General features: G+C 56.1%; 1 protein-coding gene across 1 annotated transcript in view; it reads left to right on the forward strand.

The window, feature by feature from the left end:
* Positions 1 to 14,688, forward strand: part of LOC147600350 (axonemal central pair apparatus protein HYDIN-like) — a 37,282-nt gene that overhangs the window by 10,031 nt on the left and 12,563 nt on the right. Inside the window, exons 8-24 of the mRNA XM_086751240.1 lie at positions 558 to 767; positions 1,651 to 1,788; positions 3,467 to 3,644; positions 3,834 to 3,964; positions 5,023 to 5,156; positions 5,638 to 5,774; positions 6,627 to 6,754; positions 6,863 to 7,054; positions 7,441 to 7,590; positions 8,252 to 8,491; positions 8,770 to 8,938; positions 9,481 to 9,666; positions 10,506 to 10,682; positions 11,320 to 11,496; positions 12,670 to 12,863; positions 13,601 to 13,753; positions 14,053 to 14,236. Coding sequence (XP_086607366.1) covers positions 558 to 767; positions 1,651 to 1,788; positions 3,467 to 3,644; positions 3,834 to 3,964; positions 5,023 to 5,156; positions 5,638 to 5,774; positions 6,627 to 6,754; positions 6,863 to 7,054; positions 7,441 to 7,590; positions 8,252 to 8,491; positions 8,770 to 8,938; positions 9,481 to 9,666; positions 10,506 to 10,682; positions 11,320 to 11,496; positions 12,670 to 12,863; positions 13,601 to 13,753; positions 14,053 to 14,236 — 2,878 coding nt within the window. The remainder of the gene's footprint in view (positions 1 to 557; positions 768 to 1,650; positions 1,789 to 3,466; positions 3,645 to 3,833; positions 3,965 to 5,022; positions 5,157 to 5,637; positions 5,775 to 6,626; positions 6,755 to 6,862; positions 7,055 to 7,440; positions 7,591 to 8,251; positions 8,492 to 8,769; positions 8,939 to 9,480; positions 9,667 to 10,505; positions 10,683 to 11,319; positions 11,497 to 12,669; positions 12,864 to 13,600; positions 13,754 to 14,052; positions 14,237 to 14,688) is intronic.

Below are 14,688 nucleotides of genomic sequence, written 5' to 3' on the forward strand. Positions count from 1 at the left end.
CACTGGAGAGGCTGTGCGGGACGTGTCATAGGATTGATGGAGGGCATTACCTCTGCTGCACCCATGGAGGGCATTATCCATCTTGTCTCTAATCGAGTGGTCAGCAGGAAATTTCTGCAGTAGATTTTGCTGTAGCGTCTTGAGAGAGAGCAGCATGCAAATCAGAGAGAGAGTGCAAAGCATCAGGAGTCAGAGGAGCTGGGCTGGAGTCTTCCTAGGGGCTCCTAGGGCTCTCACCTCCAAGTCTTTGTGTTTCTCTAAAGGCAGTAAAACCTGTTTCTAAAGGCAGCAGAGAGAATTTGTTGCTGCCAGGAGACCTCCAAAGTACTTCAGTGTAGTGTATTAATGAATGCCTTAATGAGTGAGCAAGGGAGAAAAATTTTCCCGTGGTTACTGTGCTGGAAAGTGGAATGGATGCAGGCTGAGATGAGGATGATTTTGCCTGTGTTTGAGGGAGAGGTCCCTCCAGCCATGTCTGTCCTTTTCTCCAAGCCACGGCTCCCCTTCTGCACCCATTTCAGTGCTCGACATCTTGATCTCTCCTCCCTCGCTTCCAGGTTTTCGACATCCTGCCGCTGCACGGTGTGCTGCAGCCAGGCGAGAGCCAGCGAGTCACCTTCACTTTCTTTGGCCACGCCAACATTGTTGCCCGCGCCATGGCGCTGTGCAGGGTGGAGGGAGGCCCGACCTACAAGATGGCGTTGAGTGGGGAGGCTTCGCTCATCAGCTACCACCTAGACGTCATGGAGATTGACTACGGGCTGCAGGTACCGTGCACTTCTCTTGGCAGAGGTCCTTGTCACGAAACCACCACCGGCGCGTTGCTGCCCACCTCGGTCCAGGGCTCTCTCCCCTTCCCAGCTACTTTTTGAGTGATACGTCCTGCATCCAGGCTGGGTTTTGATGGCCATCTCCACACCTGCTCCCCCAAAATTGGCAGTTCCTCCTCTTCAAGGTCACTCATGCTGCCTCCTGGGGCAGGCAGGATCCCAGAGGTGATCTCCAGGGGGACATGCCCCAAGACATCCATCCACTGATCCGCTCCTAAAGCCTGAGGTCCAAGGAGATGCTCTCTTTCCATGCTCTTGATTAACCAACACAGTAAACCAGGGAGGAAGTGAACTTGGGCTTCCCGTCACTGTAGCTGGAGAGAATGTCCCACAATGATCCCTGCTTTGCTTCTTTTCAGCTCAAAACCCCCCAGATATTTCCAGCTGTTGGCCCTGTACATGTTGCACGTCCATCTCCCTTTGTCGCTGTCACTGCAAGCTCTGCAAATACTTGCGTGCGGGTGCCTGTTCTTCTGAAATGTCTTGGTGCCTCCTCCTTTCTTTCAGCCAGCTGTTAGATGACACCTTGAAGTGCAGAGGGCTGGCATCCTCTTTGGTTTCTTGATTACTGATCTGTCTATGGTTGGTATTGCCCCTCTGCATGCCGCCATCACTCTCTGTTCCTGTGCAGGGCTAAGAGCTACCCTGTGGCTGTGGGCTCCCCAGCCTGACCTGGGAGAGTCAAGTGCCCGTATCTTCTCTGCAGTCCCTGCTTCTCTCTTGCGTTGTGTTCATTTGCTCTCATCCCAATGCAAGCAGCAGGAGACTCCCAGCAGCAGACTGGTGTGTGTAACTTCCCGCTCCTCTGCCCTCTCTTCAGCCGTTTCACAAAGTCGCGGAAGCAGAGCTCACCCTGCAGAACAATGGCAAGGTGGGAATCACCTACGCGGTGCTAAGCCCCAGCACGGCCACTGCAGACAGCCCGCTGCCCGGCGTGCCCCTGGTTGTGCCCAGCACGGTGAGTAGCACAAGCGATGAACCCTGGGCCTGTCTCAGGTTGCCCAGGAGAGGGTGAGAGGGAAAAAAGGGAAAAAAGACAAGACCCACAGAAGCAGCCAGGAGAGACAGGGCTGTAAGCAATTGCTGCTGGGGGGCAGAGAGGGTCAAGCAGGTGCGGGCCTGAGAGAGTTCCTTAACGGCCGCTGCTGGCGGGTGGCCCTGCTGTCACACAGCACCCACCGGCGGGAGGCACGAGTGCTTGGGGAGCTCTCTGGCCCCCAGCTGCTGAGCTCTCTGCTCATGCTGGCGCTGGAGCCGGATGGCGCAGACTCTGCTGAGGGTCGCCTTCCCCCGGTTGTGTGATTGGACAGGACTTATTCCTGGTCCGAGCCTGCACAAACCCTGCCTGCCCCCTGCCAGCACTAAGCAGGGGAGACTGAAATACTTTCTTGTTTGGGCGTGAAGGTCCTTTGCCAGAAATGGTGACAGCCCCTGTACTGGTCCCTCACTGCTCCAGCTTTGCTGCTCTGCAGCAGCTTTGTGGGGCAGTGAGGGGGGCCAGGGAGGAGCGGGGCTGTGGAATAGCAAGGAGAGGAGTTTGCAGCACCCCACCATCCCAGCTTCTCCGTTCTGCGTGGGTGTCTTTGAGCTGAAGCAGTGTTCCTATCTATGTCCCTTTGTGCAATGGGAAGAGGAAGCCAAATGGCTTTCACATTTCCTCATGCCTGTCTCCGAAAAGGGCTGAGACGCTGATGCCCCCTTCCCGCGAGCTCCCGAAAGCACAGCTCTGCTTGGGCCCGGGCAGTGGTTGCTGTAGTTGCTTCATGGGCCCGGGCAGCTTGGCAGGGCTGGCTTTCGCTGCAGCTGTGTTGTGTGCTGCAGTAAGGGCACAGGAGACCAAGTGGCAGGATGTGTCCCGCTCAGCAGCTTCTCCCTGCAGCGTGGAGGGGAGCCGGGAGCTGAGGGTCCAGCCCAGTGTGCAGAGGGCGAGCTGCAAAAGCTGAGACCATGTCCTGTCACCTCGAGCAGTGGTGCTGTCTGCTTGTAGTTGCTCCTGACCTGGCTGGCGTCAGCCCAGCCCGGGACTCCGACAGCCCTTCTGGAAGCCCAGAGAGGAGGTGGCCTTCCTGGCAGCACCTTCTTCCCTGGATCTCCTCCTGCACTGGGCTCCTGCTTCTCCAGAGATGTACGTTTGCAGATCACTGTGAGTCTGGAGAGACTCGAGCACCCTGGGTGCAACCACACAGGCAGGAGACGTTTGGTTGGGATCTGTGAATACGTCGGCGCTCAACACCAGCCTGGGCACCACTGACGTGCTGGGACAGGAGCTGCCGGCCCGTCTGAGAGTGCGGGCACTTCCCTCATCTTGCGTAGCGGCTGGCAAAAGAGCCTTTCTTCCCTCAGCTTGGCTCTGGCTGGCAGAGGGCACACCTCGTGAGCAGAAGAGCTGTGCTCACGCTGAGCAAAGGGCAGGCAGTGCTGTGGGAATGCAGCCTTAGGAGCCCTCTGAAGGACACAGTGCATCCTGGTGCAGGAGATGTGAGCTTTGGGACAGAAGAAGGCCAGAAGGCCATGTTGTCTGACCCTTTCTGAGCCTGGAGAACATGCCTTCTCTTGGCAGCATGTCTATCGTCTGAGCCATCCCTCCACCAAAGCCTCTTTGGTGCATTCCCTCCCTCTTCTCCCGCGCTCTGCAGGGTTACGTTGGACCTGGCACGCGGAAAGTTCTCAAAGTCTATTACCTGCCGGGAGTGCCTGGAGGCTTCTGCAGGACTTTCCAGATCCGAGTGGCTCACCTGGAGCCAGAAGAAATTTCCCTGAAAGGAGAGGGGAGCTTTCCCAGGATCTGCTTGGACCTGCCCAGGAACGTCAAAGGTAAGCACTGCCCGTCTGCTCCCCAGGAAGGCCCTGGGGTTTTTTTCCCCCATGTTATATGTCCCTAGGGCATCTTGCTTGAGGAATGTGTTTCTGGGAGAGGCCAGCGTTAGGGGAATGGGGCTTCCCAGCTTGAATGGGAATGGCGCTGTGCCCACACTTGTATTTGTGGATGTTCTCTTCCTTCAGGAAATGAAAAATATGAGAAGCTGCTCAAAGAGGCGAAAGAAAAGGTGGAAAAAGACAGCCAGAGGGACGAAGCAGTTGTTCTGAGGGAGGCTGCGGCAGCGGAGCCACCCATGGACAACTCGCAGAGTCTGGTGAGGAACAACTGCTTCCCTCTTTGGCACAGGGTGCTCCCCCTGTGTCCTTTGGGCCCCTTGCACCCCACAGCAGGCTTCCTGGGGTCCTGCTGGCACTTGGGACCTCCCTGCCCACACCTGCCCATGGTCATGCATCAACTCAGCATTGCCCATGGGCTGCCCACCTCGGGGCATTGTCCCTCCCATAGATGCACCAGCTTCCTGACTGCCCCAGGGAGGGATCCTGAAGACCCTGCTCAAGGCATCGAATTGATGGTTCTTTGTGCTGGCGCTGCAGGTCATGGCTGGGGTGTCTGTGGCTCACAACAATGGGGACAATCTGTTTAACAGGGCCTGCAGCATGACAGGACAAGGGGTCATTGTTTTTAACTACAAGAGGCCAGATTCACACCAGGAATAAGGAGAATTTTTTTTATGATGAGAGTGTTGAAGCAGTGGCCCAGGTTGCCCAGAGAGGTGGTGGATGCCCCATCCCTGGAGACGTTCAAGGTCAGGCTGGACAGGGCTCTGAGCAAGCTGATCTGGTTGGAGATGTCCCTGCTCGCTGCAGGGGGTTGGACTGGATGATTTCTGAAGTTCCTTTCCAACCCAAACCATTCCAGGATTCTAGGATTCTCTGAACCCAAGCCCTGCCAGGTTTACAGAGTTAATCGCAGCAGCCTGACTTGTGCCCTGGGGTTGTGCTGTCGGTGCTCAGCTCCAAGTGGCACCGGCCCAACAAAAGGTTCCCTTTTCAAGAGAGCTTTTGTCCAAGCTGCTTTGGCACCGGCTGGGCGCAGGCACTCGGAGCACTGGAAGGTTCCTGGCTTGTCCGTCTGTCTCTCTGACGAGATCAGCTTTTGTAACAGTGACGGGCAGGCGAAGGCGCTGGAGTTCATTTCCCTAGAGATAAGGTCCTGGCTAAGAGAGCAGGAGGTGTCACAGACACTGAGCAGTGAGCCAGGAGGACCCCATCACCCCTCTCCACAAGAGCAGGCTGGGATCCTGTTTCAGAGACAGGGTTGTGCCTTGGGAAGGACCTTTGCTAACCAGCCACTGTCTTTCCTTGTCATCAGTTGGACACTCGGCTGCAGATGCAGATGGAGCAGATGCTGGTAGAGGAACACGCCCTGGCACAGCAGAAAGCTCTTGCCTCCCATCCCCCGGAGGAGACAGCCTTTGACCAGCGTGCTCGTCAGAGCCTTCTCAAGTCAGTGGGGACTCCCATAGCCTATCTCCAGGCACCCCGAGGGTAACAGCCAGAGGCGCAGCCCTGCTGCTGCTGTTTTGGGGACAGATCTGGTTGCAGAGCGGTGGGGGCAAATCCTATTTCAGGGTCCTGAAGCAAATTCAGGCTTGGGCTGTACCCCTGGCTCAGCAGTTCCACGGAGACCAGTGGAGGTCCAGTGAACTTGTCTGCAGTGGCTTTTCATAGCACACGAGCGGTGACCAGTATCCATTTTAAAGTAACTTTATTTTAAGGTCCCTTTGCTAGTTGAGGAAGCCTAGAACCTACACTCCCTGGGACTTGCCAAAGTCTTACTACCAGATAGTCAGGCCTTGGGATTCACTGACTAGAGCTGAGTTTCTACAGCAGTGGACACAGAAATACCCACATTTTTTGCATCGTCCACCCACTTGGAAACGTAGCCAGGCTGTGGTTTAAGAACTGTCCTTACTTGTCCTTTCAGGGCTCAGCTGCCCGAGTACATCCTGGACCTTGGCTCTGTCATTCCTGGTGACATCCACACGCACAGCGTGAAGATCACCAACACTGGCCACTTCCCTGTGTCCTTCCACGCCGATGGACAGGTCCTGCGTGACACAGGTAACCAGTGCTGGAGAGACTTCTCGTGGGCTTGAAGGAGCCTTGTCTGACAAAGTAGCTTCAGCTGCTGGCCATGGGGAGTTTTTTGAGTGCTTCTTTGTCTAGTTCTTCCTCCTTGCGACCCTCTCTACCTGCTGCTTTGGAGCCTGACTTCTCCTGGCCAGCAGGACCCAGAGACCTGGCCTGCCTGTGACTGCCCTAACACTTCCCTGGGGGCTGGATGGGCTGATCAGCGTGGTCACCTCTCAGCATCCTCTGCTCTTGACTGCCAGGAGCGTCATCTGAGTTTCTTTGTGCACTCTGGGCTTGTGTTACAAGCAGACGGACTCTTTGGGGTTTGGAAGTGCTTTGCTTAGAGTTCATAAAGATAAAGGCTTGTGTTCAGCCTTTATTGAGAACGTGGCCTGTGAGGTCCTGTGTTGTATGGAAACAGGCTCAAGCAGGCCTTTGAGGTAAGGCTGCCCTGCCATCCAACGGTGACTCGCTGTGTCTGAGGGGTGGTCAGGTGTCTCCTCTAAGTTGTTTTCCAGGGAGCACCATGGCATGGAGGGATCTTAGTTGGAAATTCCCCTTTGGAGAGGTCTGTGCATCCTTCCGTGGGATGCCTGAAGAAGAAATTGCTGGAGGTCCTGAAATGATAGATTTCCTTTTTACCGTGTGGACCTTGGATTCTGGCTGTGAAAACCCTTTGTCCGTGTGTGGTGAGAAGGGAGAAAGAGTGGCAGGCTTCTCCGGAGAAGCCAAGGGGTCCTTCAGAGAGCCAGCAGCCAGGACACTCGTATGGCCTTAACACGCTTGTGACACATTGATGTGGGTTGTGCCTCTCAGCTGCTTTATTTTCATCTGTTCAAGGTTTCAGTGTGGAGCCTGCCCGTGTGAAACGTCTGCCCTGCTGGGAGACAGAGACTTTAGAGGTGCGCTTCGACCCACAAAGTGCCAAGCTGCCGCTGGGAGAGGTGGACGTGCTCCTGCCCATCAAGGTACCGCATGCTTCCTCACCTCCCTCACCACCTTTCAGGGCAGGTGGCAGCTTGGGACAGCAGCAGATGTCACCTGGGCTTTCAGCGGGATGCTCTGTCCTTCACTAGCTAACAGGGGGCCCCACATTTCACGTCCGTCTCCGTGCCAACGTTGCTGTGCCGTCCCTCTGCCTCTCCAAGGATACAGTGGAGTTCTCCACTGTCCAGTGCGGACAGTGCCAGGAAGAAACCATCCAGCTCCACAATCCACTCCAGGTCCCCTGCAAATGGTTCACCACCAGGAGTGAGCCTGTTAAGAAGGTAAAGCACAGACTCCGTGGAACGCGTAACGTCGTGGTTGGGCTTTCTTTGCCCCTCTTGCCCTTTCTGCGCCTGTGGCTGCCTGAGCCCTTGGGCTACAGCCCACCTGAGGAAGCTTTAGAGGTACAGAGCAAATCTGGTTTGCCTGCACCTGTTCACTAGCTGATGCTTCACTTCTTTGCCAGCTTCACCCATTGCTCCTCTTCTGACAGTGCATCTGCGCACCCTGCCTGCACATTTTCCCTCCAGTTCTAGGCCAGTGGTGGCTGTGGCTGGTTTGGACGTGGGTGCTCGCAGCACCATGACAGTATCTCAGAGCACTGCAGGAACCGAGAGTCTGTCCTCACAGACCAAGGAGACCTCACACGATTGGTTTCTGTGCTCAGGTGGACAAACGTTTGTCGGTGCGCATGCATCGGAAGCTGCTCCAGGAGTTGAAGGCCAAGCCCTGTGTCTTTGAGGTGCTGCCCCCAGCTGGAGTCCTCGCTCCAGGACAGCGATGCCACGTGCAAGTCAGGTTTTCACCTGTGGAAGAGGTGAGATTGGCGAGGCAGAAACACCTGATAGACCAATTTAGGTCCATCTGATAAACAAATATGCGGTTCCCCTGCACACCAGGACTCATCCTGCTCACTCACCCCCAGGAGGTCTGTCAGGGCAGTGTGGTAACGAGAGCCCAGCGTGGGGAGGAGGAGATGAGGTCTACCTCCGCATGGAGCTTTCTGCAAGCCCCGTCCCCACTGTGCCTCGGTTTCCCTTGCAGCACAGCCTTCTGAGAGGGGCTTTGAAATCCCCATGGGGAGCTTGCACAGCGAGCATCAGGGCACTGCAGTGTGGCTACCTGTGGGTGCATGATGGGGAACTCTGCCTCTTTCCCATCATCTTCCCCCTTGCCAGGACGTATTTGCAGGCTGCATTGCCCTGGTGCAGAGCACGTGGCGTGCTCACAGGGGATAACGCTGGAAGGGCCCATCGAGGCTAATCCCGCTGCTGGTACCAGCAGACAAAACAGCCGCCAGACACCCTCCTGGGCACGGCAGGACAGTCACCTGCAGTGCTGTGCTGCCAGCAGTCCCCATGGCCCTGGCCCAGCCTGTCTGCATGTTCCCAGGCAGTCTGACCTTGGGGAAGGCTTGAATGGGAGGCCCTGTCACCTGGGGCTTCATGGAGGAGCTTTCTGTGCTTCTCTCTTTGCAGAAATCCTACAGAAGCAAGGTGAAGATTAACATTTGCCAGAGCAGCCAGCAGCTCGAGCTGCAGATGTCGGGGCATGGGCTGCAGCCACAGCTGGAGTTCAGCCCCTCGGTGCTGGAGCTGGGACCATCGCTGCCGTGCAGCCGCGGGGCAGAGGGGACAGTGGTGGTGAAGAACCCGTGCGATTTCCCCATCGAGTTTTACTCCCTGGAGTTCGACCAGCAGTACCTTGCTGAGGAGCAGGTGAGAGGGAAGGTCTGGTCCCATGGGCACACTCCCGTCGCTTCCTAGCGCTCCAGCCTTCCCAGGCTCGTGCCAGGGGGGTGGAGGCAGTCCCCAGGGCAAAGCCTGGTGGCATTTCAGGGTTGGCCACCTCTGCTGGCAGGTGTGTAGGGGCTTGGATAGTCCGTGCCGTTGGGAGGAAGGAATGAGGGAGAAGATGGGTTGGCTGGGGAGTCTATTCGTGTGATGAAGGTCAAGAATCACATCCCACCTACGTTTTTTTTTCCCTATGCACACAGATCCTGCGGACGCTGAAGGATTACGATCGCCACAACACCTTGTTGCTGCCACCACGTGCCCCGGGTGAGAAGCTGCCCCCAGAGGTGCTGGAGTACTATGAGGACCAGAAGAGGCTGGAAGAGGAGCAGGCACAGTCCAGGACTGGGGAACCAGCAGGCCAGGACAACGGTGAGGGATTGGCATTGGCTCTCCTGAGTGTGGCCACAGCAGGGAGCTCAGCCCACACACCCTGAGCTCCCCATGACCTCGTTGTCCATGGAAAGCCCATGCTTTTAGCAGCTTCCCATTCCCTAGCTTGGTGGAGGAATTTCCAGGTGGAAATCTGTGGCTTGTAACACGCATCCTCTGCCAGCCCTGAGTGCAGCCAAAGCAAGCTCGTATCTGCCTGCCGTGGACTGGGGCAGTAGTCAGGATGTCCCCTTGTGTCCCTCATCCACAAAGAGTAGGATGGGATGAGTTCTTCAGACAGTCGGACCAGGTCTAATACCACTGGCTATGTCCGATTTGTTTCTTCCCAGCAACAAAAGCACAAGCTCAAAATTCCCCTGAGGGCAGCCAGAGCCTGGACAGACTTCCCTGTGCCTTGGGAGTCTCCCTCCTTGGGCAATTTTGTGTCTTTTGCATGTGGCTGTGCAAAGTGTCAAATGGCAAAGAGCAGATGCCTGAGCATGTTCACTCTCTTCTTCCCTCCCTGTGTCCTTCCTGCTGAGCAAACTTTGAAAGTGTCCGGTCTCTGTCAGCTCAAGGAGGGAAGCACTCTGCTGGGATCATTCACACCATCTCATCCCACAGCTCGGTCGTTCCCTCCTCCATTTTTGATGAAAGCCAGTCCAACAAGGTAGACTCTAAAGCTGAATGTGGAGAAGAGGAGGAGGAAGGCGTTGAGAAAAGATGCGGGACAGATAACAACCCTAAGCTCGTCACCTGGTTTATGTCCATTGTGGCAAAGGGGTCTCAGTGGAGGACTTGAGTGTCAGCTCCATCACTTCCCTGCAGCCTGGGGCCACCTTCACTCCTGTAGGCCCGGAATGCGCTCTTCTCTGGGAAGTCTGCAGGATCCCGGGAGGAGTCTGGGGCAGGGACAAGGGAGAGGCCAGGGAGGTTTTCCCCAGCTTTGCCACATGAGCATGTTTGCCCCCAGGAGCTGCTGGGATCAGGATGATGCTGTTCCCTTTGCTAGGCAGGGCAGGGCAGGGCGCTCGCTGTCCTACGTGGCATTGCAAGCTGAGTTGTCTTTTGGTGACCTCCTGAGGTCAAAGGTGGGAACTCTTTGTAAATGCTGTTCTGGTGAATTCAGAGCCCGGCCAGATGTCCTGCTAGTAATATTCCTCAAGCATCCGGCTTTTGGATAATGGCTTGATCCTCAGCTTGCGATCTGCCTTGGGACTGAGTAAGATGCCTGGTTCTGCCTGTGTCCCCTTACTCAGCATGACCTGAGACCAATCTCCCATGACGACAGTTCATGAAAGATTTGGCCCAGGCCTTTCAGGCATTGCTGGCTGCTTGCTTTGTTCTCTTTCTGCCACCCCATTCTGCCACCCCATTTCCTGTACCCTGAAGAGGCACCTTCACCAGCATCTAGGGCAGACCCTGATCTGCACAAGTCTAAAGGAAGGGCATGGTGAGATCTTGGGTGTGACGTTGGTTTCAGCAGTCTCCTCTCCCAGGACCTGAGGGGATGGGAGGATGATCAGGATGACAGGTAGGCAGGAGACCGACTTTTCTACCTGCTTCTGCACAGGAGAGCATCAGCAAAGCACCGCCAGCAGCAAGGAGGCAGCGGGAGAACTGGACAACAGCCCTGTCACTAAGGCCATTGCCCGCCACCTTGGCATCGATCTCTCTGCAGAAGGGCGCGCAGCCCGAAACCGGAGAGGGATCGTCGTCATCGTCCATGGGGCACCCCTGACAGGTACGTGAGCGGCAGGCCGTGGCTGCCAGGATGGGGGGCAGCAGGAGAGACATATATCTCCTGGTGGACCACGGTGCTTGGTTGACCAAGTGAAGTGAAGCAAGGTGAGCCACAGCTCTGCTGGTACATGAAGCAGCCTCAGGCCTTCGCCTAGCTGATGCAGGTGGTGTGGCTCATCTTGTGTCCCTGCTAGGAGCTGGGCTCTCATTCCTGCAAGCAGTGTGGCCATGTTCCTGTTGCTTTGTGGGACCACATTGCCTCGGGTCCATGTTGCCTCGTGGGAGCAGTCCCTAGCCCACACTGACCCTCAAAGTGTGCCCAGAGGTTGCCTGAGACAGCAGCGAGCAGCACAGGCTAGCGAATAATAGTCTGAGTGGTGGTGGGACAGGGCTGGAAGCAGTGTTCTGGCCCAGGGTCGAGGTCACCACAAGGGACAAAGTCCTCAGCTGAAGATGAGGTGGAGATGATCCACATTTCTAACCATGCTCAGGCTGCCTCCCTCATGGTCTCTCCTTAAGGGGCACGTGCTTTCCCCCTGCCCTTGAAAATGTGAAATACTTTTTGGGGCATTTCCAGAGCCTGTCCCTGACAATGCCTCATGTGCAAGTGTCACCAAGCAGTCTTCCTCTCTCTCAAGGCAAGACCACGGCAGCGGTCGCACTGTCCAAATACTATGGCGCTGCCTGCTTGTCCATCGATGCCGTGGTGGAGGAAGCCATCTCGAAGAGGAGCAGCTCAGCAGGGCTGTGTGCCCAGGAGCTGTGCATCAGGGCTGCCATCGAGCAGAAGAGCCGCAAGGAGACAGAGCGTGCGGGTAAGGAGAAACGCTGGACCCCCAGCAGCGCTTCAGAAACCCACCATGACCATCCACCTCCCTTGCTCCAGAGAAGCAGCTTGACAGCCCTTGGGTCTCTTGGGGAACATGGCTGCAGCGTGTAGAAATGCAAAGCCGTTTCTTCAAACATCTCTGGGTATTAAAAAAATTCTCTATTTTCCGGGATCCGGCAGGGGCACTTTTCCTGCTCCTGAGCTTCTTGGCACGGGTTCCTTTCTCTAGGAGCAGTGAAGCACACTTGTTTGTGTCTTACTGAGAGTTCTCCTGTTTCCTCAAAGCTGAATCCAGCTTGCTCCTCAGGGCCGTCAGGCAGAACTGCTGCCCACTTTAAGAAGGAAAAAGGTCTCTAAAGTGGCTCATGAAGCATTAGACGACTGACTTTGAGTGTGGCTTCACAAACATGAGAGGAAGGGAAGGATCACCTTCTGGGGCAGTTTCAGATGAGAGAGATGCTGCAGATGAGCTCTTTTCTCCAGAGATGTTCCTATACAGGCTGTCAGGTTAGGCAGCTGGTGCCAGTTGTGCTGTTCTCCGTTGTGAGACCGGAGACTTTAAGGAAACTTTATTGGGCAGCTGGTGCCCCAAGCTCTGCAGGGTGAGGCCAGACCCTGTCTGTGGTGGGGGCAGTTTTGCGTTGCTCAGCTTTGAACTTGGCTGGGTTGGGAGCTGGTGGAAGGAAGAAGGGCCTGGGTCCCCGGTGGGGTTATCCCATGTGGAGGATTTAGCTCCAGCAGAGATGGGTGATGCAGCTGGGGCAGGGCTGCGTGTTACGGTCTCTATCTGAGAATGTAGGATGGGGGCAAGGTACAGAAACAATAGTCCTGGAGGACAAATCCTTGGCTTGACCCATAGGGGGAGTGACTGTGGAAAAGGTGTTACTTGTGTGCACGTTTGTTGGGACGGACACAGGGCTGTGAATTAAAAGCTCTCTAGCTTTCCAATCTAGTTTCAGGTGGTGTGCTTTCTCGTGCTAATAAGAGAAGCAGGGAGGGAGCTGCTTCTGGGAGCAGTGCTGCCAGTGCCAGGCAGGCTGGGGGACAAGTGCTGTGTCCCTACCAGGGCACAAGGCTGTGCTCATGGAGGTGCGAGGTGCCTGCTTGCTCCCCACAGCGCCCGTCGCCAGCCCCACTGAGCCGTTTGTCCCCTCCACAGGTCAAAACGCAGATGCCTCCCGCCGCCGGCAGTTCCGGGCCCATGGCAAGCGCAGCCCAGACAGGAGCCAGTCGCCCTCTGCCAACAAAGTCAGCCTGCAGTCTGTCGGTTCCCAAAGCTCTGCAGCGGCCAAGACAAAGAAAAAGGAGCGCCTGTCCCAGAAACAGCATGTAATGGACCTGACAGGCTCCCGGGTGAAGCGTGATCGGCACAGCTTAGTGCATGGCACCTTTCTGTTGCCTTTGAGAATCATAGAATCTTAGAGGGGTTTGGGCGGGAGGGGACCTTTAAAGGCCACCCAGCCCAACCCCCTGCAGGGAGCAGGGACATCTCCAACCACATCAGGTTGCTCAGAGCCCCGTCCAACCTGGCCTTGAATGATTCCAGGGATGGGGCATCCACCACCTCTCTGGACAACCTGTTCCGATGTTCCAGCACTCTCATCATGAAAAATGTCTTCCTTCTGTCTAGTTTGAATGTCCCCTCTTTGAGTGTAAAACCGTTACGTGTTTTCCTGTCGCTACAGGCCTTGTTAAAAGTGCAGGGGCTGCTTACCGTGGCGGGGCTCTGTGTCACCCAGAGCCTGGTGTGGGGAACGATAGTGCAGAGAGGCAGCTGGGCAGGTTGGGGATGGCGTGGGGTGGGAACAAAAACCTGTGTTCTGCCAGAAAAACTCGACTGAGTCGTATGGTTTGTTGGCAAAGTGGCTGCAGGTGGTGAGCAAAGCTGTGGGACGCTGTGCCAGGGGCTTGCAAGCTTGGGTCTCTTGTGGCCAAGGGATGTGACCCCCAGGGTTGTCCCCTGGAGCTGCTGGCCTGCCCTTTGGGTCTATTGTCTTGCGAGCGAGAGACCTGAGCTGCAAGCCCAGCAGCTGGAAATGTTCAGGGGGTTCCAAGGTGGTTTATTTCTCTCGTGGTGTTCAATGTTGCAGGGCTCATTGAGTTCTGAGCTCAGCTCAGCCCTTCCCTGCGTTCCTGCGCAGCGATGGCTGAGCATCAGTGACAGCGCAGCGGGAGAGCTGGGCTTGATGAGCTGCGTGCTGCCTGAGGACTTGCTGGTGGCCATCCTCTCGGAAAGGCTGCAGGTACGTGGGGTGGGGGCAAATGATACGTTCCTGCTACAGAGAGACAGGCGGTGAGGTACAGTTTGCAGAGGAGGGGATCTGTATCTGCTGTTGGAGAAGTCCTGGGCTGCGTGCAGGCACGCCTGGGTCAAGCTGCAGATGCTAGAAGCCAGCAGAGCGCAGGGAAAGATCAGAGCTTGTCTGAGCCGATGCTCTTGGAACGACGACGCGCTGCCCTTTGCCGTTTGGGCTGACTGAGTAGCTGAGAGCCCAACGCGTGCCATCGCTGACTTTCTCTTCCTTTGCCACTTGATTCACAGCTGAGCGACTGCTTCCAGGGAGTGGTGTTTGATGGCCTGGAGACCTGCTTTGCATGCAGCACGGCATCTGCGCTCCTCTGCCTGCTCAAAGCTGTGGGAAATCGGCCTCACATCTATTTTGTGAACCTGTTCCGGGATTATGCTTCTTTGAAAGCCAGGGAGACAGCCGCGAAAGAGCAGGAAGGTAAGAATCTTCATCTCCGCGCCTTTCCAATCTTCTCTCAAGCCCTCAACCTTACCCGTGTGTATCTGTGTCACCAGCAGAGCTTGTAAGAAACGGTTTTATGAATCCTTCCGCCTTTTGCCTCAGTGTAGCCAGCACTCAGCTCACAGTTGCTTAAACACAGCAGAGCTGAGGCTGTAAGATTCCCCTTGGTCTCTGCCATTAAAGCTTGGGCACAAGTGCAAGCTGTTGTGGCTCAGTACCTACCCACCCTCCAGCTGTCCACAGCGCTGGTGCACGTGAGCCAGGCAAGGTACAGGCGACAGTTTGGGGGATTCTCTGAACGCTGGAGCAGGGATATGAGCTCCCCAGGATGGCCTGGCAGGATGATAGGCTGGGTCGGGACAGAGCTGTGAATCCTTGCAGCTCCTCCAGAACTTGCAGTGGCTAATGGTTTCACCTCTGGTCTGTGC

The sequence above is a fragment of the Chlamydotis macqueenii genome, chromosome 6 (assembly GCF_036417535.1).
Source record: "Chlamydotis macqueenii isolate bChlMac1 chromosome 6, bChlMac1.mat, whole genome shotgun sequence".
Classification (NCBI taxonomy): domain Eukaryota; kingdom Metazoa; phylum Chordata; class Aves; order Otidiformes; family Otididae; genus Chlamydotis; species Chlamydotis macqueenii.